Below are 26,986 nucleotides of genomic sequence, written 5' to 3'. Positions count from 1 at the left end.
TAGCTTTTTAACTACCTTTTGTAAAACTATATTAGTATTTTAAAAATATTTTTGGAGTAAAGCTTTTAAAAATGTTCGATTAAGCTAAACAGAAATTTCAGATTGTAACTACTTTTCTTGGACAATATAAGCGTTTTTAGCTTTAAAGCTAAAAAAGCTTTGGAGTAAAGCTTTTAAAAATGTTTGATAAAGCTAAACAGAAATTTCAAAGCTTTTAGATTTTAACTATTTTTTTGGACAATATAAGCGTTTTTACACAATAGCTTAAAAGCCTTTTCGAACAGTCTCAATAAACCTCTTATATCAGTCAACATAATGATTATAAATTTAAAAGCTTTTAACTTTTGAGAGTTTTAGAGTAAATCTATCAAAAAAGTTTTTTTTACAAAAAAGCTTAAAATCAATGATCCTTAATGATCATTAACTTTTCAAATGTTTAGCTTTTATTTAAAAACTTTCAACAATAAAGCTTTTACTATAAAGCTTAAAGCTCTTCTTAAATCAATTATTCTGCTGCCTTAGAAAAAAAGAATCAATGATAAAACTGTGCAACAATATGGAACCAAAATTTTATGAAAATACAATTTTTTCTGTAGTTTTTATGATAAAATCTTAGTAATTAAATAATAAATTTAACAATTAATATAATTACAACAATAACAACAAATTAAATAAAGTATTTATGTATTAGAATAAAAACTTATATGTAAATTTAACAGAAAATAATAAAAAAAAAACAAATATTAGAAATTTCTACTCATCTTTAAATAAAACAAATAAATAAAAATTAGTTAAAATATTATATTTTTATTAAATAAATAAACATTTATACTTACAGTCAGTGACAAAAAGGAATAAAGAGAAAATTTAACTTAACAGTGAATGCAATTAATGAGCGTTTAAATTCATCATAGATTGAAGACAAAACTTTTCTTATTCAGTCAATGTTGGCTGAGGTTGTACTACGTATACAACCCTGTTGTCCAATTCGTAAAACCACCAATTTTATTTCAATAAATTTCATAACTCTTTTATTTTTGTTACCAACTGTAAACCTTATAACATGGTTTCTACATTCTTAAGAAAAAAATAACAAAATAAAAATTCAAATTAAAAAAAATCCAATTAAATAAAAAAAATATTTAGTTAAATTAAATCTATTATAAATATTGCTTCCATTAAACAATTTTAAAAATTTAAATTCTACAAATTTATTTTATTTGTTTTTCATAGTCTTCCTCTCAATAATTTCAATGTTTAACTTTTTTTAATAAATTTTATGTTATATTTATCTTTAACAATATAAATGTTCATAATAATTTTTAATTATACATATTTATAATTTAAAATTGTATTTTTTTCTTTATAGTTTATATACATATAAAACTAAAAGCTCATTTGTAATTAAAATAAAAGAAAATTGTAACAAAAAGAAAAATGATAAAATAAATTATTAAAAAAATATATATATGTTTGTATATGTTTGTAGTCCAAAAAAAAGTCAGATACACAGCAGCCAGACAGTCACGAACTACCTATTTAACCTATCATTTAGAATTAACCCTATTTTAACATGTGCTTGTCCTACAAAGAAGTCAATCATCACCTCATAGACTACGAAGAGACAGAAAAAAGCTTTAGTTTGCTTTTCAAGTATCCACTCTCTAGTTTACGAAGGGTATACTAATATGACGATTTTCTTTACCCCGTGTTTAAAAAGACCACATCCGTGGCGTAAGAAGAAATAGAGCCCAACAGGGCGTTAAACGTAAACGGAAATCACTGTCTTTTTCAGAGGCATTGACTCTTTGTCAAACTGCTGGGTAAAGTTGAGAATAACAGTAAGTATTTACATAGTAAGAACAATTAATATTTCTATATTTGGCTGTGCCGAATCTTATATACCCTTCACCAAGTATGTTAAAAAAAACAGTTTTTATTTATTTTGTATCTCTGCACACATGTCACACATAACATACACACAAATATAAACTGTAGCAGAAAGAAATATTAACCGTTGTACTGTAATACCACCGTCAAACTGTATTACCACCCTCAAACAAATATCAGCTGTATTACCAACATATTACTACTTTATCTCCTTATTCTTGTTATACCCACTTACCTTCGTGAGAACAGAACAGCATCCAAACATACCAAAAAATACACAGCTGAATAAAACCAAATACATCTCCACACGCACATGTACATCTTTATCCAATTCACAGTGTTGTTGTTGCTTTTTTAACAAAGCATGAAAAAATGTGGCTTTTTTATGTATTTTTCAGAAGTTGTCTCGGATTTTTGCTCATATCTCCGTTATTTTTAGACCGATTTTGCTGATTTTAAATAGCGATCTTCTCGAAATCATTTCTAACTAAATTATTGAAGATTCGGATCTCGCCGATATCTGGGGACCTCTTAAAACTCAACAGACAGACAGACGGACAGACAGACAGACGGACATGGCTTAATCGACTCCGCTATCTATAAGGATCCAGAATATATATACTTTATAGGGTAGGAAAATTATATTATAGAAATTACAAATGGAATGACAAACTTATATATACCTTCTCACGAAGGTGAAGGGTATAAAAAAGACTATTGTAAATAGTCTTGACTACATTGTAGTCTATAGACCAGTCTATATTCTTGACTATAGATTAGTCAAATATATAGTTTAGTATAGTAGACCAATCTATAATCTTGACTATAGATTGGTCTATAGTCTTGATTATATATTTATCTAGGCTATAGTCTTAACTATTGATTAGTCTAGAGCCTTGACTATGGATTATTGTATGGTATTGACTATAGATTGACTATAGAGTAGTCTACTGTAACGTCTAAAGACCCCTAGAGATTAGTCTAAAGACCCCTCTATTGTCTTGACTATAGATTAGTCTATTAACCAGTCTGTAGTCTTGACTATAGATTAGTTTAGTCTATAGTCTTGATTATAGATTAGATTAGTCTATAGTCTTGATTATAGATTAGACTTAACTATGAATTAGTCTATAGTTTTGACCGTGGATTAGTCTACGGTATTTACTATAGATTAGCCTATAGTCAAGACTATAGGCTAGTCTATAGTATTGACTGTATATTAGTGTATAGCCTTGACTATAGATTTGTTTATAGACCAGTCTAAAGTCTAGACTGTAGATTAATATGTAGGCTATATAGTCAAGTCTATAGTCTTGACTATATAGTAGACTAGTTTATAATCTTGACTATAGATTAGGCTATAGTCTTGACTGTTGATTAGTTTATAGTCTTGACTATTGATTAGTTTATAGTCTTGACTATGGACTATTGTATGGTATTGACAATATTTTAGCCTATAGTCTTGACTGTAAATTAGTCTACAGAAACGTCAATAGACCCCTATACTGTCTATTAACAAGTCTGTAGTCTTAACTATAGATTATTTTAGTGTATAGTCTTGATTATGGATTAGTCTAGTCTATAGTCTTGATAATGGGTTAGCCATGACTATGAATTTACTATATATTAGTCTATAGTCTCCACATTAGTCTATAGTCTTGACTGTATGTTAGTCTATAGACCAGTATATAGCCTTGGCTATGGACTTGTATATAGTGTTGACTATAGACCAGTATTAAGTACAGATTTGTAGACTATATATTAGACGGTGAGCAGTCTATATATTAAATTCATTATTATCGCTTCATGTTAGATCCAAGCCCCATAAGATAATCTTTAGAAAACAACATCATAATAACTTTATTTTAACAAATTTGTTTTATTTAGGGCTTTTGTTATATTTCTTTTCATCATTTCCTGATTTTTTTGCATCCTTTTCTTTGCCTGTAAAAGCAATATCAACAATAAAAACTTTTCTTGTTTCAAAATTGCCAAAAGTCTATTAAAAGAAGAAATTTTAATTAAACTCTACAGTTAATTAATTTTGTTGTTGTTTGCACTTTTGGATAAAATTACAAAGTTTTTTTCTTTTCAATATTTCTTTCACTGTTTAATTAAATGCAATTACATACATATCTGATTTTTAATTTATTAAAAAATGTTTTTTTTTTTTAATTTTTGCATTACTACTGAACTCATCCTCTTACATCTCCTTAAATACCGATTATAAGTGAAAAATTTTAAAAATATTTCTTAATTGTTATGATACTTAAACTTTGTGCATTTGCTCACGTAAATGATTCAGTAATGACGCACAGATCGTGAGGAATAAATCTTTGTTTTTCTACAAAACTATTTTTAAATCAAGACTTCATTCATTCCATTTACGTTAGTCGAACAGTTTTGAGATTTACTTCATCATGTGTGTTAATAATTTAAAGTAAATATTTAAAAAGAAAATTTGAATTGTTCACCTGAGAAAAAAGTCGTTAAAACAAAAAATATTTACACAAACAATTAAACGTAGCCACACTTTTTTATTTTTGCACATGATGATTTACTTTCATTAAAAATTTGATTTATTTGATTTGGACTAGGAGAATGCTTTGAATAATTAGTAATAAATGGCACACCAAAGATAAGGGGGCAAAGTTTGTGAAATAAAATAAAAAATAGACTATAGAATAGACTAGACTATAGACTAGACTATAGACTACACTATAGACTAGACTATAGACTAGACTATAGACTAGACTATAGACTAGACTATAGACTAGACTATAGACTAGACTATAGACTAGACTATAGACTAGACTATAGACTAGACTATAGACTAGACAATAGACTAGACTATAGACTAGACTATAGACTAGACTATAGACTAGACTATAGACTAGACTATAGACTAGACTATAGACTAGGCCATTAATTAGACAAAAGTCTATACTATGGAGAAAACTAGACTATAAATTTGTTTTTAGTAAGAAACATTTTCCATACGGTCCTTCCAACTACAGTAGAGTATGGTATAACAACTTAGCTACATACATATGTGCATATGTATGTCATACATGTGAATGTATGTACATTCGTTTTCTCAATTTTACTAACACCTAGTAGTGCATTATTAATTAGAACATTTAATAGATGCATGACAAAAAGTGCGTATTCCTAAAACAGCAACTGCTTACAATAGTCAATAACAGAAAAAAGGTGTTACTCGTAGAATTATTTATTTTTTGTTATTGTTAAAATCAGCTTGGTTATTATTTTGTATTTAACATATAAAAGCTAAACGAAATTTACAAATATCGAGCATTTTACTAAGTGATTTAACAATAGAAAGTTGATTGGTTTTCAGTACAACTGAGGTGAAGTAAAAAGTTCGCCAAAAAAAAATCTGTTAAATATAAACACAAGTTGTATAAATTAAAAATATTAATAAAATTAATAATTAGCAATAATTTAAGGTAAGTTTAAAATATAGCATCTATCCCACCCTATGTCTTTGTACAAAATTTGTCCTCTCTTCCACAGTATGACTACATTTTGTAAAATTCTCTTGGTTATCCTGCTTACAACAGTGACTCTGACATCCACAGCTCCTTTAGATTTTGACTCGAATAATTCAATTGTATTTTATACAAATTCGCCCTTGATAAGGCATTTATACAAAAGAGATTTAACTTCTTTGGCTGGTAATGTATTACAGGAAAATCCTAATGAATTTGCCGATAAGGATTATGATATGGAATTGGCTGAGGTGAATGTTTTTAGACCAGTATTTCGTTATCGTGCTTCGTATGCCAGGAGAGGTGGTTAATAATCTTTAATTTTATAATCTTTTAGAATTAAGATATTTAGTACAAGATTTTATTATTTATTTTAAACAACAAAAAAAAAGATAAATAGTTTATAAACTAAAAACATAAAAAATAAAAACAACTAATTTATTTATTAATGATGGAATTAAGTAAATAGCAAATTTTTATTAGTTGAACCTAGTCGTCGTTAATTACATTTAGGGCGGGGTTTTTTCTGATAAAGATCATCTTCAATCTTTGGTTAAACCTGGTTTAATATATGTTTTGTGTTTTTCTGTAATCAGTAAAGTTACTTATTATCTGTAATTGGATAATTAAACCTAAATTATAAGCAGGAACGCACAATCAACAATAAAATAATGAATTCGGAAGAAGAAAAACTTAATAAAAACTTAAACAAGTAATAATTCTATATTCGTCTGTGCCGAATCTTATATACCCTTCACCAAGTAAGTTAAAAAAACAGTATTTATTTTGTATCTCTGCACACATGTCACACATAACATACATACACACAAACAAATATAAACTGTAGCAGAAAGAAATATTAACCATTGTAATGTATTACCGCTGTATTACCACCCTCAAACAAATATCAGCTGTTTTACCAACATATTACTGCTTTATCTCCTTGTTCTTGTTATACCCACTTACCTTCGTGAGAACAGAATAGCATGCAAACATACAAAAAAATACACAGCTGAATAAAACCAAATACATCTCCACACGCACATGTACATCTTTATCCAATTCACAGTGTTGTTGTTGCTTTTTTAACAAAGCATGAAAAAATATGCCTTTTTTTGATGAAATTTTCAGAGGTTGTCTCGGATTTTTGCTCATATCTCCGTTATTTATAGACCGATTTTGCTGATTTTAAATATCGATCTTCTCGAAAGCATGTCTAAGTGAATTATTGAAGATTCGGATCTCGCCGACCTCTAAAAACTGATTTCAACAGACAGACAGATGGACATGGCTTAATCGACTCCGCTATCTATAAGGATCCAGAATATATATACTTTATAGGGTCGGAAAATTATATTATAGAAATTACAAACGGAATGACAAACTTATATAAACCCTTCTCACGAAGGTGAAGGGTATAAAAAGCAAACAGTAATTTTCCGATTTCTTATATCGATATTATTATTGTCTTAAATGTTTATATATATTTTATCTAAAATTTTACATTTTACAAAAGTGATATTTGCAAAAAACAGCTGTTTATTATTTACGTTTTTGACTGAAAAGTTTGCAATACTCATAAAGTTAACTGATCCTTGATCCATAACTGTAAAACACAACCATCATTTAAAGTTCGCCTAAATTTATTCTGAGTATAATCTAACAGCAAGTTAAACCTAGTTTAAGTAGTTAATTAGTTAGTTAGTTAGTTAGTTAGTTAGTTAGTTAGTTAGTTAGTTAGTTAGTTAGTTAGTTAGTTAGTTAGTTAGTTAGTAAGTTAGTAAGTTAGTAAGTTAGTTAGTTAGTTAGTAAGCTAGTTAGTAAGCTAGTTAGTTAGTTAGTTAGTTAGTTAGATAGTTAGTTAAATGATTAATTAGTTAGTTAGTTAGTTAGTTAGTTAGTTAGTTAGTTAGTTAGTTAGTTAGTTAGTTAGTTAGTTAGTTAGTTAGTTAGTTAGTTAGTTAGTTAGTTAGTTAGTTAGTTAGTTAGTTAGTTAGTTAGTTAGTTAGTTAGTTAGTTAGTTAGTTAGTTAGTTAGTTAGTTAGATAGTTAGTTAATTAATTAATTAGTTAGTTAGTTAGTTAATAAGTTAGTTAGTTAGTTATTCAGTTAGTTAGTTAGTTAGTTAGTTAGTTAGTTAGTTAGTTAGTTAGTTAGTTAGTTAGTTAGTAAGTTAGTTAGTTAGTTAGTTAGTTAAATAGTTAATTAGTTAGTTAGTTAGTTAGTTAGTTAGTTAGTTAGTCAGTTAGTTAGTTAGTTAGTTAGTTAGTTAGTTAGTTAGTTAGTTAGTTAGTTAGTTAGTTAGTTAGTCAGTTAGTTAGTTAGTTAGTTAGTTAGTTAGTTAGTTAGTTAGTTAGTTAGTTAGTTAGTTAGTTAGTTAGTTAGTTAGTTAGTTAGTTAGTTAGTTAGTTAGTTAGTTAGTTAGCTATTTAGTTCGTTAGTTCGTTAGTTAGCTAGTTAGTTAGTTAGTTAGTTAGTTAGTTAGTTAGTTAGTTAGTTAGTAAGTTAGTTAGTTAGTTAGTTAGTTAGTTAGTTAGTTAGTTAGTTAGTTAATTAATTAATTAATTAGTTAATTAGTGTGGGGTATCATATGGTCGGCTATGTTCGACTATACATTCATACTTGTTTCATCTTGACTTTAACCCTCTCCGACAAAAAACCGCTTCTATGATTATTTGAAAGTCGAATTGAAAAACCCTACATATTACTGAAACATTATAAAAATATGGTAACTTCTTCATTTGTCACGATATTGGCAACCCTGCGGCCATGAATATTTTTCACGTTTTGTTTTGTTCAGTTTTCTATTATTCTTAAAAAAACGAACGTTTTAAGTGGTAGGGAAAACTAATTGTTAATATTAAATACGCAAATATAATTCTTAAAGATTATATTATTTTTGAATATATGATAATATGATAAGAACACTATGAGTGTACAATTAAAATAAAACTACATTAACTATCAACAAACCAGTAATCATAATAAAAGAAAATTAAATTTGTGCAACACAAAAAAAAGTATCAATTAAAAAGAAAATATTGATTCATCAATTTTTTGCTGAAATATTGTATTTGCTTCGGTGACGAAATAAAAAAATAAAAGTAAAAATACAAGATTATTAATTGTGTACACAAGCAAAAGAGGGAATTCCCCGAAAATCAACAACATTTGAAGAAAGAATAATTTGCAGACAAGTAAACGTTCATTTTTATTCACTTTAGTTACGTTGTTTTGATCAGACTTTTCACAAGTCTTTTTTTTGTTATTACACATTTGTGAACAATGTCCGATGAAGAATCATTTGTTATATTGGGCTCCTCGCCCATGTCCTCATTGGAAATCGATGGTATAGAAACCAAGAAGAACCCGTTAACATCATTAGAATCAGATACTCCGGGCAGCCGTTTTACATCTCTAAAAAGAAGTCAAATTAGTGATTTACATAATGCTCAGGAAATGGCAACACAAACACATGAAGAAAATCTCTCACAGCCTCAAATGGCTATTTCTAAAGAGAAAAGTCTTATAAAGGAAGTTTCACATAGTAGTTTAAAGAGTATTATAACTGATCCAAAGACAGGAATGGAAAATATGACTCCAAAACCACATGACATTCAACCAGAAATGGCTGAATCAGTAAATAAAATGCAAAAATTAAACATTAGTCAACAGGAATCCCTATCAGCAGAAGTAATTGCTGGCAGCAAATTATGGAGCAGACAACCACAGGTTCAAGTAGAAGAACATATGATGCCAATAAGTTTAGAAGATTGTGCTCTAAAGTCACCTTTCGAAAAGGAACAGAAGACAGATAAAAATATCAAACAGATAATAACCAATACAACAGACACAAATTATAAAAGTATAGATGAAAATGGGAAATCTTCTTCTAACTCTAGCAAGACAACACCTCCAACATCGATTGGCAATAATTTGGCTTCAAGTTTTCTTATGGGAGAAGTCAATGCAGATGTTTTAAAGGTAATTTGTGTATAATATTGAAGCAGACTACTATTATTATCATTTTTTAATATTGTTGTCCCCCTTTTTTAATCCCCCCTAAATACACAAACATCTGTTTAAATGTTAGTTTTATTTCCATTTTGCACCTTTTTCGTAAACTAGGTGACAAGACGTCTGAAGAAAATTAGATCAGTTCTTCTATAGCGTTTTCTATTTAATCATGTAAATGCCGATTGTTTTATTTTGTTTTGTAATATGAGGAAAGTCCCCAATTCATACAACGTTTTGTGTTTATTTTTTTACGAAATATAGGTATATAAATACATATGTAAATAGAAAAACTGATAATGTTTTAGATCAGTAACGCTTTTTAAATTCAATTGCATTACAAAACAAAGACTATTCCACTACTAATATTAATATTAGAATTAACTAAAAAACAAAGAAACTAATGCCTTTACTTTATTTTCAATAGGCCAATGATTTCGAGTAAAACTAACACATCTAGAACAAGGCTAATAAAAACTACTAGCATACCCTGGGTGCTTCGCTACCCTAACTTTAAATACGTACACAATTTTGTTTACTTTTATAGAAAACTAGCATACCCTGGGTGCTTCGCTACCCTAACTATGTTCGATATCGTATAAATATTAAAAAGTACCATCGGAAAAACGAAAAAGTAAATAGATCTCTTTCAATAAATTCTCATTTAATAAGGGCCGTGTGTTCCGGTTTACCATTATACAGAATCCATTTGAATAATAAAAAAGTACCAAATAGTTCCCACTTCCAGAATATTATTATGTCAAGACCATGTATGTTAAAATAATGTTCCTAGGTTGAATATTTTATAAAATTAAAAAAGTACAATTTATGAGATAAAAAGTACTAAAAAGATGTCTCTTAAAGGATCGTATTCAATGAAGACCATGTATGTTTAATAATCATGTGTTTTCATATTAAAGAACATACATAGAGTATCATTTGAAGGAAGAAAAAGTACCAAAAGTGAAATAAAGTTTACCTAAGTGGAAAGTACTAATAAAAAGAGTACAATGTTTCCCCTTTTCGCTTAGAAGTATATTTTTTCGAGAATTAAGTTTAGAAAATGTTCCGTATTTAAATCTACATATATATCACAGATAAAACTCAAACGATTCAAAACTGCTTTCATTTATTCCAGAAAAATTGTGCTTTAAAAAAGGTACCAAACAATTTACTCGAATTTGGTCCTATATAGGCCTTAGTTCTCGAATTGCAAAATAATATACCAATAGCTTATTTTGTGTGAGTAAATAAACTACTTTTTGAAATTTTATAAAAATTGGCTCAATGAGTTTGAATAAAATAAAATTTCCCGTTTTATCCCTTTTTGGTACTTTTTTACCCAGTGAAATAGCAAAAATTTTATTGCAATAATATTATTACAGAGTTATTCCGTAATTTAATATGAATAATTCAATAAACCGAAAAAGTTTTCTTAATGTGCTAAAGAAAGTACCATAAATACAGTTTTGTTCCTTTTACACCCAAAAAAGACTGAATTTTAAAAAAGTACGAAACAGGTGTCTCATAATTTTGAGAGATGTATGCAAAATATTTAGAAAAGTTTTATTATGTTAATTAGTTCAAAAGTTATAAAGGGCCAAAAAAGGTACCAAAATCACCTTGTGTCACAAATTTTTACCCCTATAAAGTACGAATTTAAAAAAAAGTGCCAGACACCCATCTGCTCATTTTAAGAGTAGATACAGATGCATTTAAAATTTTTCTTTTATTACTAATATTGTGTAAGATAATTAAGAAAACCAGTTTTACCCGTTTTTCCCCTTTTTAACTTTTTAATGTACAAATTTCCAAAAATCCCTCCTTAGTGGATCTACATAACCAAAAACACATCTACTGTCAAAATTTCATGATTCTAGGTTCAGCCGTTTGGGCTGCGCGATGATGAATCAGTCAGTCAGTAACGCTACTCTTTTATATATATAGATTATTAAACAAGAATTCTTTTGAACTATTTATTTTAAAATAAATACAAATGTACAAATTCTATTACAGACCAGTGTCTACTCACAGTTTCCCAGTATCTCAATGGAGGCATGTGCAGAAGATGTTGTTAAATTACAGAATATGGTTAGCGAATATACGGTATTGAAAAGTAAGTTTCAAATAATATTTGTTTTTCTTTATTTGCTAATTATGTTAAAAACAACTTTTTATTTCTAATTTTTTTTAAGATACAATTAAAAAAGCCAATATGACAATGAAACAATTCTATAATAGTTCACTACAATGGAAGGAAAAAATGAAGACAATGGAAGAAGAAGTGGACAAGTGTCATAAAGAAATTGATATGGTAATTGTATAATATTATCATAGCTTTTGAAGTGTGTGGTTTCTGCTTAATGCTTTTGGGCAAAACGTATTGCATTTATGTTAGAAAATTTCTAAGAGACTTTTCTATTGTCTTGCCTATTGCCCGCCCGGGCATTATAAATTGATGTTGCCAATTTACTGCCTGGTCTAGTCCTTGCATAAAATGAAAAGATGTACCAGAGCACCACATAATCTGGTACTACGTTTGACCAGTTGTCCGCAGGACTATGTCCTGGCTTGTCAGTTGGTTGATTTTTCTTCGGGATCCATGTAGTAGCTATGGTTAAAACCCGAATTTGCGGGAAAAGGGTTGCTTGGTTAAAAGACTCAAGATAACGGAGAATATTATTTTCATGATACATTTCTGTTATCGTTCTAGATGCTGGAGTGGTACGAATTACAGAGCATGACTGTAGATTAATAAAATGTTAGATTTGGGCTAATAATGGAAGGATTGGGTATACGATGTGGAGTTTTCTGATTTCTACTTGCATTCTATAGAGAAAATGGAGTAACTGATGGATTTGATGGATGGAGTTTGCCGAGTCATGTGTTAGAATGTTTAATGAAGGGAAAGATGGACGTGGTGCAAGGTCGTCACTGCCCTCTCTTTGATCTATTTAGCGATTTTCCTACATGATACAGCGTATGCTCAACTTATCACAGTGGGTCTTTGTTACTACTTGATTGAGCTTGCTTATGACACCTGTCTGTCTCCAATGTGACTACTATGGAAAGAGATTAGATAGCTCGAGTACTAAAGCAGAGTGCTTGTACATGGATCGGTATATCCATGTACAAAAATTGCAACCTACGTGTAAGAAACACAAAAAGGGAGTAGCGAGTTGTTTACTTTTTACTCACCCAGTGGTTGAAAAAGTACCACCGTGAGATAGGGCAACATGCCAGTTCAGACTATAGTCTGAACTATAGTCCAAATTATAGCCTAAAATATATGAACTATAATCTATAGACTATAGACTAAACTACACTGCAGACTATAGACTGAAATATAGTTTAGACTATAGACTAAATCACGGTTAAGACTGAACTATAGTCGAGACTATAGACTAAACTACAGTCCAGACTAAACTAGATTCCAGACTATAGACTAAACTATAGTCCAGACTATAGACTAAACTATAGTCCAGACTTTAGACTAAACTATAGTCCAGACTATAGACTAAATTATAGTCCAGACTATAGACTAAACTATAGTCGAGACTATAGACTAAACTATAGTCGAGACTATAGACTAAACTATAGTCGAGACTATAGACTAAACTATAGTCGAGACTATAGACTAATCTATAGTCCAGACTATAGCCTAAACTATAGTCCAGACTATAGACTAATCTATAGTCCAGACTATAGACTAATCTATAGTCCAGACTATAGACTAAACTATAGTCCAGACTATAGACTAAACTATAGTCCAGACTATAGTCTAAACTATAGTCCAGACTATAGACTAAAATATAGTATTGACTATATACTAAATCACAGTTAAGACTGAACTATAGTAGAGACTATAGACTAAACTATAGTCCAGACTATAGACTAATCTATAGTCCAAACTATAGTCTAAACTATAGTCCAGACTATAGACTAATCTATAATCCAGACTATAGACTAATCTATAGTCCAGACTATAGTCTAAACTATAGCCCAGACTATAGACTAATCTATAGTCCAGACTATAGTCTAAACTATAGTCCAGACTATAGTCTAAACTATAGTCCAGACTATAGACTAAAATATAGTATTGACTATATACTAAATCACAGTTAAGACTGAACTATAATAGAGACTATAGACTAAACTATAGTCCAAACTATAGACTAAACTGTAGTCCAGACTATAGACTAAACTATGGTCCAGACTATAGACTAAACTATAGTCCAGACTATAGACTAAACTATAGTCCAGACTATAGACTAAACTATAGTCCAGACTATAGACTAAACTATAGTCAAGATCATTTAAATTAATATACGACCAATGTAAAGCAATACGTTTTGTTTAAAAGCATTAAGCAGGAACTGCACACTTCACTATTTATGACTTTATTATAGTTTCCATGTTGAAACTGTTCGCCTGTTAAGAAAAGGAGTATGATAAATTGTTTTATCTTCTCAAAAATTATTGTTTTTTTATTATAATAATCCTAGATATCTATATTTAACCAAAAACGATTTTTATTCTTTAATTTTTTAAAGTTACGAAAACATAATCAAGAATTGGAACACAATTTTAAGGGACAAATCGAAGCCTTAGAAATTGCACGCAAAAAGGATCGCGAAGAAACTATACAGGAAATATCCGAAAAGAATGCATTAGTCGAAAATATGAGAGCCCAAATTATTAAATTAGAAGAACAACAACTAGTAAGTACATATTCAGTTATAAACATTGATTTACTAATTATAAACAATTTAATATTTTAATTAGGCCTCCTTTGAATTTGTGGCACAAAATCAAAGCGAAACGAAAAACAATGAACAATTTCAACAGTTGTTCATAACACGACAGGAACATGAACTTAAAATGAAACAACTTGAAAGACAATTATCCGAAATGCTGGCTTCGAACTTAGATCTTAAAGATGTCCAGAAACAATATATAGACGAAATAAATTGCCTAAAAGTCAATCTAACAGCAGCTGAAGAATTAATTAAAAAACATCGTAATGAAATAGCCCAGCTGCATGTACTCGATATAGAAAAGCAACAGGAAATTGAAAAATTAGAGCAATCCCTGGGAGAATTACGCGCAACGAATGAGGAACAAAGTGAACGCATAACACTGTTGGAACATCAAAACGAGGTGCATCGCAAGGATTTCGAAATGGAACAGGAATGTCGCCAGACAGCTGTACAGGAAAAACAACAAATTCTGCAGGATTTACGAAATTTACAAAGAAAAAATCAAGAACTAATTGAAGAACATCAAAAAATAGCGGAAAACTATCAGAAGAGATTATCTACAGTCGGTGCAGGAGATGCTATGCTTATGTCTGCGGCAGTAGCTTCGGCTGAATCCTATATCAATAACCCCCAAAGACCCATTAGAGTAAGCCATGTCAGTTATTGGTTTTCTACATGTTTGAAATTTAACTTCAATATAAATTTCCTTTTTCTCTTTTAGACTTTACCTTCGCCGTCATCCGTTCCTGCTGCACCAACTACTGCACCTCCAGTCGCAATGCATCTGTGTCCCATTTGTAATAAAGCTTTTAGGACATTGCATATTTTAACAAGTCATGTTAATGATTGTATTGATAAAAATTAATTCTCAATGTTTTACGAGAAAAATATTAACTTCAATATTCTATAGGTATTTTCAGCGTTTAAGAAACTATATTAAAACGTGCAGTTCCGATTAAAAGATATTCAATTTATGAACAAAATATATGTATTACATTCTATGCTACAGACATATATTTGGTTTTTAGTATATAAAAAATTACCTGTGCGTTTTGGCATAAACTTATTTATTTTTGGAAAATTTCATTTGAAATGTATGTAAAAATTTAAAATCATGTAAATAAAACAATAATTTCAATAAACAATAATGTAAAAATAACGGATTAAATCGAAATCAAATTATATACCGATCTTTATATGGGGGTAGGGTCAATAAAAGGCCGATCCACATTAAATTGGTGAAGAGATTTTTCTAATTTCATCGCTATACCCAGTAATGGACGTTAAAGTAGGTTTGTAAAGGGGAGCTTAAATGGGGGGTAGGGTCAATTATAGACCAATCCAGATAAAATTTGTTGGAAAGTTTTTGACTCTTATGTCAAATTTCTTCGCTATACTCTTATTTTTAAGCCAGTAATTAGTATTATAGTCATTCAATTCAATTGAATCAACGCTCTGGAATGACCTAATTCCTTATCGGCCAAAGATGGTTAACTCAACAACAGCTGTATCAACCAGAAGTTTTTTTCCCCAAGGAAGAACATCCAGTTACATCCAACCTGTTATAGTCATTCTCTAAAGGGGACGTTATTTTGGGGGGTAGAGGCAATTATGAACCGATCTACATAAAATGTATGGCGAATTTCGTCATTATGTTGTTATTTTTCAGCCGATAATAAGCGTTATAGTAATTTCTTTAGTGACTTTTTTTTCATAACCAACGAATTTGCGAATGTTTGAAAATTTTTACACAATTTACCGGGGATGGGGGCTTTAAGAAATCGATTTGCCCAATACCAAATATTTCCGATCAATAAAGAATATTTTGGGAACGCTATCGTGCCAACAGCAGACAGAAGGACGGACATAGCTAGATTCTTTTAGAATCTTAAGAAGTCCCAGAAAACTATTTATACAGAATTGATGGTGGGTATAAAAATATAACGTTTTGACGAGGAAATAATACCACTTTATTGGTACTGATCTAGAAATTAAACAAAACGGAACAAGAACTTAATATACAACTGACCTAAACTAAAACTGATCTAAAAATAAAAAAAAAAAACTGAACCCAAACGGAACTAGAACAAAACATTAATTGATCTTGAAAAGATCTAAAACTTTGACATTGACATTAGTTATAGATCAATTCAGCTTTAGTCTAGTTACGTTCTACTGTAGTTCTACTTCTACATTAGTTCTAGTTCAGTTCTATTTCAGTTCGATTCTACAAATAGTTTTAGTTTATGTTCAGTTTAAGATCTTTTCAAGATCAATTTAGTTCTTTTTAGGATCAGTTGAAATTCTTCATTGAATTAGTTCATTTCTATTAAAGTTTCATTTCTAGATCAGTTCTAGGGCTGTTGAAGTTCAATGTCACTGTTAGTGAACTTCAACAGCACTAAAACTTGACTTGAACTGATATAGAAATAAACAGAACATAAACTGATCCTGAAAGAAACTACTAATGAACTTGAATTGATCTTGAAAAGATCTAAAACAGCGTTTCATTGGAGGGATTTTGTTCATTTTTGACAACTCTGAACTACATCTAATCTGAGTTTTAGAGCGGTAAAAATCCGATATTTGGATGTCAAATATAAAACACATTCTCTTAATGACACACTTATGTAAATTTCACCGATTTTTCGCCAAACTTTGATGTACTTCATTTCTCAGTTTTAACTGGGTGTTTATTGGTAAGGAAATATTTGGTTTAAAAAAGTGAAGAATATGTAATCGCTTTTTTAGATGTGATTAAGATGATTATGATGTGATTACAGTCGTAATTCAGGTCTGAGTTGGGGAACAACTCTCGCGTCATCGCGATTATTTCTTAAACGCGTTCAGGCTTGTGTTTGTTGTCTGGCTTTCGACAGTTTTGCGTCTCGCTCGCATTGGTGTAGTGTATTACTTCATATAACTGTTCAAAGTTATATGTTGTCTACATTAACCTCGTGCTTTCGTATCAACTCAAGTGAGGTTATGTTTTATTGGTGGAGACCATAGAATACTCAAACGTTTTTAATTGGTGGAGACCATAAAATATTCACGATATAACCTGGTGGAGATCACTTAAACTAATGGAGACCATTAATACTTTTGATGAAATTAAGTCCGGATGCTCCAACTTCCTATATGAAGTTATAGGTCGTTTGGTGGGGTTTTCTCTGGACAAACGTGTGATAACCTGGCAATATGAGTGCTTAATGCAAAGCCATCCTAATTAAAACCTAGAATTTTTAAGAGAGAACTCGTTCTCCAAATTGTACTTTCTTAAATATCCCTAATGTTTATTGTCCATAATAGTGATTTCCATAATGTATAGTCTGTTGTTGTAGCAGCGACACATGTAAAGTCGGTGTGACAGGATTGACAATCCTTTGTGGTTGTTCGTTGAACTCCGAGTCGTTCCGGTGCGAAGAACCGATTGTCGTGGGAACGATACATACGATATAGTCTGTCGGTAGGCTTGTTGGTAGTTTGCTAGTCTATCGATTTGGATGTTGTGTGTTCGATTCCAACCAGAGATTCTGGTCTAATTCACTACAACGGACGTGTGGTCCTGCTCTATAAATAAGGTTAGAATACGATTTGTAATAGTATTGTAATGGATATTGATTCATTCTGGGAATTAAATCCAAAATTTTGAATTACATATTGTCCTATTATATTCTACAATGGAAACAATTATTAGAAGTGAGCTTAGTTTACCCAAAAATAAATCTTGCGATCAACAAACATAATATGTATATGATATAGTCTAATAAATAATAATTAGAATTAAGTTAATTAAAAGTATATATTTCCGATATATGTGCGTATAAATGTTTATTTATCTTAAATATATAATAATTTATATGTAAAATGTAAAATAGAATTGTATATGTATATAATAAACATGTATAATTATTGTTAATAACAAAAAAAAAAAACACCCGATAATTAGCATTTTATAATTTACTAATTATGGGAGGAGGAGCCAACGACCAAACACGCTGAATATCTTGATTAGCTACTAAATTATTTAAAATACGTAGATCTAAAAATAAAAACAAACAAATATAATTAAATAAATAAAAAGTTGAAAAGAAAAAAACGTATACCATTTGTTTTAGCATAATCCTCCAAAATGGAACGTATTGATATTATAGGTACTGCACTATTTATATTCGGATAAACCACATTATCCATTTTAATATTTGACACACATATGCCCATTATACAGCCGTGTTCGTCAAACATGGGACCACCACTCTGGCCAGCCTGTACACAGCCATCGGACATTATAGCAGCTGGTGTATATTTAATAATGCGACCTTGAAATATTGAAGGATTGAAATCGTATTTTAAATTGAAATTAACAAAATAAGGAAAGCCAGCATTATAAACAGTTTGACCCAAGCTCGGTTTTGATTGGGCCAAACGTACGCAATAGCGTTCAGGAATGTTGGTGGGTGCTGAGAGTAGAGCCACATCGAAGGCAGTATCATAGTGAGGATTACGCCAAAGAACATCGGCTTCAAATTCGCCGTCTACACCGCGACAGGCTACTTTTGAGTTAACCTGGAAAATGTAGTAAGTGGTAAGATGTACCAAGATTGAGATTAACAAATACTAACAACATTACCTGAAAGACTACATGCGAGCAAGTCAATATGAATTTCTTATTCTGTACTTTAACTAAAGTACCAGTTCCCTGGCTACCAGCAGCTTCTATAACTACCATTGTACGTTCCCCTATAAAAAAGAACAACAGACATAAGATTAAACCATTGATAACAATTCATAGTTGCATTAATTACAGGCAAAATTGGACGGTTCTCTGGGCAGCATAATAGTGGTGATTTTTATGCCTAATTGATTCATAAAATCTCTTAGTAAATGTGCAAAATTAGCTGCCATAGTCATTTGTAGATTTTCGTTATTACGCTGAAAAGCCGTGGAAATGATGAGACCAATTAAACGCCTAAAAAAATTGTTAAAAGATACAATAAGTTAAGTTCTAGTTTATTTTTAGTTTAGTTCTATTTTAGTTTTAGTTCAGTTCTAATTAAGTTCTAATTCATTTCTAGTTCAGATCTAGTTCAATTCTAGTTTAATTCTAGTTCAGTTCTAGTTTAGTTCTATTTCAGTTCTACTTCAGTTCAAGTTCAGTTCTAGTTCAGTTCTAGTTCAGTTCTAGTTCAGTTCTAGTTCAGTTCTAGTTCAGTTCTAGTTCAGTTCTAGTTCAGTTCTAGTTCAGTTATAGTTCAGTTCTAGTTCAGTTCTAGTTCAGTTCTAGTTCAGTTCTAGATCAGTTCTAGATCAGTTCTAGATCAGTTCTAGTTTAGTTCTAGTTCATTTCTAGTTCAGTTCAAGTTCAGTTCTAGTTCAGTTCTAGTTCAGTTCTAGTTCAGTTCTAGTTCAGTTCCAGTTCAGTTCTAGTTCAGTTCTAGTTCAGTTCTAGTTCAGTTCTAGTTCAGTTCTAGTTCAGTTCTAGTTCAGTTCTAGTTCAGTTCTAGTTCAGTTCTAGTTCAGTTCTAGTTCAGTTCTAGTTCAGTTCTAGTTCAGTTCTACTTCAGTTTCTTCCTTTTTTATTAAAAACTTACAATTTATTATTAAACACCGCTGAGCCCTCACATCCCAAAGGCAAATTGTTTGACAACACAAATAGGGAACCATCTTTGCCAATAACATTGGAAACCTTGCCAATACTAATAGTTTTATAAAAATTTTCCATACCAAAAGGTGTACACATGGTCAAAACATCATCCAAAGGTCTAATGGGATATTTATATCTCAAATAATGTGCTATATGTTCTAAAAATTTTTCAAAACGTTCAGGGGAATCAATAGATTTAGCCGGACGCATAGTTAATATTAAAAATGAAGTCAATAGCACTTCATTGTGATCTTTAGTTGATGTATTGTTAAAGCTTATGGAATTTAACATTTTATGCAAATTTCTAGATATTTCTTGTGAGCTAAAAACGTATAAAAGTTTCGCTCGATATCTGGTCAATATATGCGGAACATTGGCATTTCGTTCCGTAACAGCAGCTGGTAACTTACGGCGATCAAAAGTAACCTGATAACTAAGCGAGTTTAAATGCTGAGCCTCCTCACTTTGACCATCCTGAGCATTGACCAATTTACACTGTTGCAGTTTGTGTATGATTTTTGTGCTGGCGCAGACATTTTCATTAGTATGATCGGCCACAAATGGTAGTATGGGTCTGATGTAGGGTTGTAATATACAGCCTGATGTAATGATAACTTCATTGTTGATAATAATTGCAGATTGTTTGGCATTAGGATGGTTCGTCACCTCCAATAAAGCGTGACGTATTTTCAGTAACATTTTAGGTATACTTGCTTGTGCAGTTTGTTTACATTAACTAAATATGTGCTAAAATTTTAAATATTATTTTTAAACTTGTTTAAGAAAGTGTTTTTTAATTAATTTTACTTACCGTTTTCAAGCCTGTGTATAATACAAATATCTTTATCATTCCAGAAAGTCCATAAGTCCAAGCGTATTTGTCAGAGATAACAAGTTCTTTTTGTTTATGTGTTCAACATTTTAACTAGATTTTCGTGTTTAGAAAAAAATATCTAAATAAATTTTAAATAATTTTATTTGTTTATTTATTATTATTTTTTTTAAACAAATAGCAGTTTTTTGTAAAAAAAATCATGCAAATTAGTTAAATTATATAGTAATTGTATTGTTTATGCGTTTATTTTTCGTTTTCTTTGTTTTTCTTTATATATTACTTTCACAATAAATACACTGTTAACAACAACTCTGTTATAGATTAACATATATTGTAAACAAGGTTACCAGCTTGTTTAAATTTTGTTTATTTCATTTTTTAAGTATATCAAAAATTATATGGAGTCAGAATTAGGGTTCTATAAATCAACTTTCGAATAATCGAACAATCGACATTTTGTCGAAAAAAGTTGAAGTCGACTATTTTGTTCCAAAAAAGTCGAAAAGTCGACTTTGTGAATAAAAGTCGAAAAAAGCCGAAAATTCTGAAAGTCGATAAATCGAAAAAAGTCGATAATTCAAAAAAAAAATCGAATAAATACGAAGAAAGTCGAAGAAAATCGAAAAGTCGAATAATTGAAAGAAGTCGAAAAGTCGGAAAATGTCGAAAAATCGAAAATTGTAGAAACAAGTCAAAAATTTTAAATAAGTAGAAAAAACTCAAAAACTCTAAAATAGTCGGAAAGAAGTAGAAAAAAGTCGAAAATAGTCAAAAAGTTGAAAAAAGTCGGAAAAAGTCGAAAAAAGTCGAAAAAGTCGAATAAATTCGAAAAGTTGAAAAAGTCGAAAAGTCGACTATTTATAAGATACTTATAGTCTAAAAGTCAACTTTTATTTAAATGAAAAAAGTCGAAAAGTTGAAAAATCGACTTTTCTTAAAATGCAAAAGGTCCTAAAGTCGACTTTTAACTAAATGAAAAAAGTCGAAAAGTCGACTTTTCGTTTCAACTGTAGAACCTTATATATGATATTTTGACTTATTTTGGTATATTTTATCGATAAGGGTACTAGAGCTGAGTAAAAAATGTAACGATATAAAAGTATTGCGCTTTTTGTTTATTTTACCCACAGTACTACATTAAGCTGTATTTTTTTTCAAACACAAAGTTCTGGCAACCTTATATTTTACAGCTGTAAAAATAAAACAAAAACACAACAAATCATTTGTTTACATTTATACAATTGCAAAATATAAAAACTAGGAAGAAACTGCAATAAAAATGATAAAATCATTGTTATTAATGTTTTTAATAATTACGCTAGTTGCTGGTGTAGCCCACGACTGTACAACACTATTGATGGGTCAGTATTTATGCCCAGATCCTAGTAGAAAACAAATTGATCCCAAAACGCAACAATTCTATGGTTGTCAACAAACAGGTGTGGCCAAAGGTAAGTTTATTTCAACTTGTATCGAATAGACAAACAAATAGATAAATAAAACTTTAATTTATAGTCTGGTGTATAGCAGCCGATGGCATAGAATGTATGGGTACTAACAATAATACTTTCACCAAGGAATTACCCTGCAAATGGACGTAAGTAGTAGTATTTATTTAGAATACACAGTTTTTTTAAGTTGTTCATTTTTTTCTAGTAATGGCTATCATTTGGATACAGTTTTATTACTTTCCGTCTTTACTGGCATGTTTGGTTTAGATCGTTTCTATTTGGGTTACTACGGCATGGGCTTACTAAAGGCGTGTACATTGGGTGGTTTCTTTATTGGTCAATTGGTTGATATTATATTGATTGCTTTACAAATTGTTCGACCAGCCGATGGTTCTCATTATATTATACCATATTATGGAGCTGGTGTTGATATTATAAGAAGTAATAATGAAACGTATCGAGTGCCGCGTGACGATTGGTGAACAACGGTTGAAAGTGATTATGTTTGAAGTAATGAGAATTAAGGACTGTTTAATAAAGTTAGAATTAAATAGAAGTTAAAGAAAACAATATCTGTAATAGGCGGTGATACCGTGAAAATGACAAATAAAAATTATGCATAATAATAAAAGTAATGAAGTTTTAATTTAATATGTGGAAAAAACGACCTTAATAGCTCTTGGAAGATATTCGAAGCAAAATGCTATCGCTATCTAAAAAAAAGTTGGCAAGTATTAAAAACTCATATTGTTAGGTTATCCCACGTTGGGAGAGCCCCCCAATCGACGTATACCTTCATATAGAAAGTTGGAGCCCCGAACAAATTATAAATCCAAAGTTATTTATGGTCTCCACCAGTTTAATTTAACATATCCTCAATGCAAACAACGCATAACTTGGAAACAGTTATACGGAGTAATGCACTCAATTGGTGCAAGTGAGATGCAATTCTGTGGAAAACTTGGCCACAAACATACGACTTCCCTGTAATCCTTAAGAAAATATATTTAAGTCAGTTGTATAATTACAAAAAATTTCTCAAAACTATGAATAGGGTTTCCCCTTATATTTACACTAGGGTTCTATAGTTTAAACGAAAAGTAGACTTTTCGACTTTTTGCATTTTATGAAAAGTCGGCTTTTCGACTTTCGACTTTTTGCATTTAGTTAAAAGTCGATTTTTCGACTTTTTTCATTTAATTAAAAGTCGATTTTTCAACTTTTAATATTTTATAAATAGTCGACTTTTTGACTTTTTCCGACTTTTCGATTTTTTCGACTATTTTCGACTTTTTCCGACATTTTGACTTTTTCGACTATTTTCGACTTTTTCCGACTTTTTTCCGACTATTCGAATTTTCGACTTTTTTCGACTTTTAATATTGAATAAATAGTCGACTTTTCGACTTTTTCCGTCTTTTCGACTTTTTTCGACTTTTTCCGACTTTTTCCGACTTTTTCCGACTTTTTTCTACTTTTTTCGACTTTTCCCGCCTTTTCCGACTTTTCGACTTTTTTCGATTTATTCCGACTTTTCGACTATTTTCAACTTTTCGACTTTTTCCAACATTCGACTATATTCGACTTTTTCCGATTTTTCGACTTTTTTCATAGACGATAGTCGTGTTATCGACTTTTTGGAACAAAATAGTCGACTTCGACTTTCCGACAAAAAGTCGATTGTTCGATTATTCGAAAGTCGATTTATAGAGCCCAACTTTACATATGCCTATGATGTTATCAAATAGTTGGATTGAATAGCATTAAGAAGAAGAAACATTTATTTGTAAACAAACATTTTTAATTGTATTCATTTACCAATCCATTATCAACAATATTTATGTTAAAAATTCCAATCTCTTTTAACAAATGTTCGGTTCTATAGCATTATATTATAATTATGATGAATCCAGTGAAAGTGACGCTGAAGAGACTGTCGAAAATATACAGCCTCCAATAGTTGTTCCTAATGAAACAAATATCAATCCTATAGATTCGTTGGTAGTTCAAGAAAATACCTGCGACAATAAGAAGAATGATTATAAACGTTTATATTTAAGAACCTTACGAGATGCTTCAAATGTCCTGGACTTTTCGGAAGAACGGTATGATTTAGAATCTGATGAAGATTGAGAAAATAATACTTTTTTTTAATTAGATTTATTAACGCTTTTCGTATCAACAAAGAAGTATTCGCTATGCTACTAGATGAAATAACACCAAACATGAAAGTTACCTATCGATGTACACACATTCCAAGATCTATTAAATTGGCGAAGTTTTTAGCATTTCTTGGCAATGGTAGTCTAAAGTCTGGTGAACACGAGACACCTATGTCAAAGTCTCAAATGTCTAAAATAATAAATGAAATGTTGGATGTTTTTCATGATTATTTATTATCAAAATGGGTCAAATTGGAACGATCACAGAAGGAGGAAAGCTTAACAAAAGAACATTATTATAATCGTTTGGGTATACCGGGTGTTGTGGGATGTGTTGAGAACACACATATACGTATTAAGACACCCGATAAAGAGGTAAAACATCTTTACAACAATGTTAAAGGTGTTCCTAGTTTAAATGTAATGGTGGTAGGTATTAAACGTATTAATACTTATGTTTAGTTTTTAAATATTGTTTTTGAAATTAGATATGTGATCATAATATGGTTATAACACATGTAGATGCTAGTCAACCGGGTAGCTATCAAGAGGACTATGTTTGGGGTCAAAGTTCTGCCGATAGTTATTTTAAATCTAAATATTTAGACGGTGAAAGCAATACTTGGGTTCTTGGTGAGTTTTTTTTAACATTTGTACTTCTATGGAAAATTATATTGATAGAGATTTCATTTCAAAGTTTGTCTGTTGAATAACAATGTTAGCATTTCATTAAACAGGTGATTCTGCTTATAGACCTCAACCATATCTGCTAACCCCCTATAGAAATCCCCTAGATTCCAGTCAAATATTGTTTAACGAAAAACATAACCAAATAAGAAATACTATAAGCAAATGTTTAAAAGTTTTAAAAAAACGTTTTGGTTGCCTCATTACTACCAATGGTTTACAATATACTCCGGAAAAAGCTATAAAAATTGTAAACTCTTGCTGTATCCTGCATAATATATGTATTGCATATAAGAATGATTGGCTCCCCGGTGATACAAGTTTGGAAAATGATATTGTAAATGATGAAGATGAAGAGGAGACAACTGAAATATGGCATGAAGAGTGTTTAGAGTCTAGTTCAATAAGAGATCAAATAGCCAATATGTTACCACAATGGGTACCGAAGGAAACCACTCCACAACTGATACTAGAAGATTGTTGCACGAACAATAACAATGATATACGTTTAAATCTTAGAAATCTGCGAGATGCTACAAATATTATGGAGTTACCAGAAGAACGGTAAGTTTATTATTCCCCACTTTTTTGTAGAGTTTTTTTTTAACTGTTTATAACTTTAGTTTCATTAGAAGTTTTCACATAAATAAAGAGGTATTTTCTGTGCTACTAGAAGAAATAAAAGATAAAATGAAAGCAACCTATAGAAGTACCCACACTCCTACACCCATTAAACTAGCCACATTTTTAGCATTTATTGCTACCGGTTTCCAAAAGTCAACTGATACCACAGAATTGGCCTCTAAAGCTCAAGTTTCTAGAATAATATGTGAAATGCTTGACATATTTGAAGAACATTTATTTTCCAAATGGATAAAATTTCAGCAAAGTGAAGAGGATGAAAACAAAACAAAAGACTATTATTACAATAGATACAGCATACCGGGTGTTGTGGGGTGTGTAGCTAATACACATGTCAGAATTAAAACGCCTGTCAAGGAGATTAGACATCTTTATAAGAATAATAAAGGTTTTACCAGTCTAAATGTTATGATGGTGAGTACATAGAGCTGAAATATGCAACAATTAATGTTTAATTTGTTATAATATATATTTTAGATCTGTGATCATAATATGCTTATAACATATTTAGATGCTAAACAACCGGGTTCCTATCAAAATAACTATGTTTGGGAACAGAGTTCTGCCGACAACTATTTGAGAACAAATTATTTACAGAACAAAATAAATACTTGGCTAATTGGTAATTATCACACTTATCTTTATAACTTATAAGTACCATATAACCTTTAACATTATCCACAATAGGTGATTCCTCTTATCATCTACTGCCCTATCTTATGACACCCTATACAAATCCTCAAGATACTTACCACCATTTATATAATGAAAAACATCGTGATATTAGAAAGACCATTCAACATTGTGTCAAAGTTTTGAAAACTCGTTTTAGCTGTTTAAATACGCCCACCGGTTTACAATACACTCCCGAGAAAGCTGTGAAAATTGTAATAACTTGTTGTATATTACATAATATTTGTATTAGCTATAACAATCAGTGGCGACCTTCAGATAATAGCCAAAATGAAGAAGACCATGATAGTGTTAATGATAATGATGTTCAGACATCCTATAATGAATGTGCATTATCCACTTTTATAAGAGATGAACTTGCTAGAAATTTATATGGTTTTAAAACAGATTCATATACATAATTCATACTGAAACTTTTGTTTTGTGTAAATAAATGATAAATAAATATATTTGGTCAATTCACAATCAATGTCGTAACGTTGTAGTGTTGTATGTCATAAAAAAACAAATTAATAATAAAATAATTACGACATAGTACAAATACAACCGTACGACACCGATTGTGAATTGGGCAATTGTTATGTTTTATCAATCGATTCCTTGTTCAACATAAACGATAAAGTACCAAAAAAGGCCACTCAGAACCCTAATTTAGAAACTTAATTAGGTTTCTGAGTGACCTTTTTTTTTGTCATG

At 30.3% G+C, this 26,986-nt stretch overlaps 4 protein-coding genes across 5 annotated transcripts; 3 read left to right on the top strand and 1 right to left on the bottom strand.

Annotated features, from left to right (window-relative positions):
• Positions 1–8,217: 8,217 nt before the first annotated feature.
• On the top strand, positions 8,218–15,317 carry LOC111688825 (NF-kappa-B essential modulator). Of its 2 annotated transcripts, none has more exons than XM_023451335.2 (6): positions 8,218–9,386; positions 11,433–11,532; positions 11,612–11,730; positions 13,970–14,137; positions 14,202–14,831; positions 14,898–15,317. In XM_023451335.2, the coding sequence occupies exons 1-6, from the start codon at positions 8,688–8,690 to the stop codon at positions 15,039–15,041; spliced, it is 1,860 nt and encodes a 619-aa protein (XP_023307103.2). In that variant the 5' UTR covers positions 8,218–8,687; the 3' UTR covers positions 15,042–15,317. The 2 variants fall into 2 exon arrangements, with proteins under 2 accessions (XP_023307103.2, XP_023307105.2); XM_023451337.2 differs by having other exon boundaries at positions 8,219–9,386; positions 14,202–14,822.
• Positions 15,318–17,990: 2,673 nt separating this feature from the next.
• Positions 17,991–20,839, bottom strand: LOC111688827 (peroxisomal leader peptide-processing protease). The gene is made up of 6 exons (XM_023451339.2): positions 20,632–20,839; positions 19,768–20,567; positions 18,982–19,145; positions 18,807–18,916; positions 18,283–18,742; positions 17,991–18,218 (listed from the first exon to the last, which is right to left on the bottom strand). The coding sequence occupies exons 2-6, from the start codon at positions 20,517–20,519 to the stop codon at positions 18,130–18,132; spliced, it is 1,575 nt and encodes a 524-aa protein (XP_023307107.2). The 5' UTR covers positions 20,520–20,567; positions 20,632–20,839; the 3' UTR covers positions 17,991–18,129.
• A 1,025-nt stretch (positions 20,840–21,864) lies between these two features.
• On the top strand, positions 21,865–22,657 carry LOC111688828 (TM2 domain-containing protein CG10795). Its single transcript, XM_023451340.2, has 3 exons — positions 21,865–22,106; positions 22,171–22,252; positions 22,312–22,657. The coding sequence occupies exons 1-3, from the start codon at positions 21,935–21,937 to the stop codon at positions 22,586–22,588; spliced, it is 531 nt and encodes a 176-aa protein (XP_023307108.2). The 5' UTR covers positions 21,865–21,934; the 3' UTR covers positions 22,589–22,657.
• A 1,237-nt stretch (positions 22,658–23,894) lies between these two features.
• On the top strand, positions 23,895–26,731 carry LOC111688826. Its single transcript, XM_023451338.2, has 7 exons — positions 23,895–24,211; positions 24,265–24,697; positions 24,757–24,901; positions 25,006–25,519; positions 25,579–26,011; positions 26,075–26,219; positions 26,285–26,731. The coding sequence occupies exons 1-7, from the start codon at positions 23,976–23,978 to the stop codon at positions 26,689–26,691; spliced, it is 2,313 nt and encodes a 770-aa protein (XP_023307106.2). The 5' UTR covers positions 23,895–23,975; the 3' UTR covers positions 26,692–26,731.
• The last annotated feature ends 255 nt before the right edge of the window (positions 26,732–26,986 follow it).

This window comes from Lucilia cuprina, chromosome 6, assembly GCF_022045245.1.
Source record: "Lucilia cuprina isolate Lc7/37 chromosome 6, ASM2204524v1, whole genome shotgun sequence".
Classification (NCBI taxonomy): domain Eukaryota; kingdom Metazoa; phylum Arthropoda; class Insecta; order Diptera; family Calliphoridae; genus Lucilia; species Lucilia cuprina.
The sequence above is the reverse complement of the archived record's forward strand: the minus strand, read 5'-3'. Positions and strand labels throughout refer to the sequence as shown.